The sequence below is a fragment of the Octopus bimaculoides genome, chromosome 28 (genome assembly GCF_001194135.2).
Source record: "Octopus bimaculoides isolate UCB-OBI-ISO-001 chromosome 28, ASM119413v2, whole genome shotgun sequence".
In the NCBI taxonomy this organism is placed as follows: domain Eukaryota; kingdom Metazoa; phylum Mollusca; class Cephalopoda; order Octopoda; family Octopodidae; genus Octopus; species Octopus bimaculoides.
The window spans coordinates 2812446-2813492 of record NC_069008.1 but is presented as its reverse complement, the minus strand read 5'-3'; the positions used below and the strand labels follow the sequence as shown (position 1 = coordinate 2813492).

Sequence of the window (1047 nt, the reverse complement as noted above, 5' to 3'; positions counted from 1 at the left end):
CTTTATCTAAACCATTAACAATCATTTTATCTAAACCATTAACAATCATTTTATCTAAACCATGAACAATCATTTTATCTAAACCATGAACACAATCACTGAATCTGTACCTTGAGCAATCATCACAACTAATCCAAACATTTTTCTCTTTCTCTTTTCTTCCTCTTCTTCAGGAAGGAGATCCTGGTTGCCGGATCATCGAACATTTCGAGATGTCAAGCTGGGAGATGGACGACACCATTGACGCGGGGGTCATTTTAGATTCCCGGCGACGGATTCTCAAGTATATGGATTCTTCTTCAGGCCCTTTGCTCGTGCACTGCAGGTTTGTCTCTTGGTTACGTTGTGTCCGTCTGTCTGTCTGTCTGTCTCTCTCTCTCTCTCTCATTCGTGCACCAGTAATCCATGAAGTGAAACAATGATGTTAGCTTGCCTTACTTATAATGTAAACTCACTTAGAGTCCCTTAATTTTGATTGGGGTTTGTTAACTTTGTTCTTTAACCCTTATTTAACCCTTTAGGATTTAAATCGGCAATATCTGGCTAAAATATTCTACTTGTTTTATGTTCAAACTGGCTGCATCTGGCCTTTCACACCTACCCTACAGTCATCATCATGATCATCATCATCATCATCATCATCATCATCATCATCATCATCGTCGTTTAACATCCACTTTCCATGCTAGCATGGGTTGGACGATTTGACTGAGGACTCCAATCTGATCCGGCAGAGTTTCTACAGCTGGATGCCCTTTCTAATGCCAACCACTCCAAGAGTGTAGTGGGTGCTTTTACGTGCCACCGGTACGAGGGCCAGTCACACGGTACTGGCAATGGCCACGCTTGAAAAGGTGTTTTTTACTATGTGGCATCTTGGGCAAGTGTCTCTAGGTCAACCAAAGCCTTGTGAGTGGATTTGGCAGATGGAAACTGAAGGAAGACCATCACACACACACTCACACACACACACACACACACACATGCACACACGCACACGCACACACACACACACACACACACACTCATACACACGTATATAAAATC

The 1047-nt window shown here is 42.7% G+C and overlaps 1 protein-coding gene across 1 annotated transcript in view; it reads left to right on the top strand.

Annotated features, from left to right (window-relative positions):
* LOC106882921 (receptor-type tyrosine-protein phosphatase kappa) overlaps window positions 1-528 on the top strand; it is a 10272-nt gene extending 9744 nt beyond the window's left edge. Inside the window, exons 5-6 of the mRNA XM_052977735.1 lie at window positions 174-325; window positions 522-528. Coding sequence (XP_052833695.1) covers window positions 174-325; window positions 522-528 — 159 coding nt within the window. The remainder of the gene's footprint in view (window positions 1-173; window positions 326-521) is intronic.
* Window positions 529-1047: the final 519 nt, after the last annotated feature.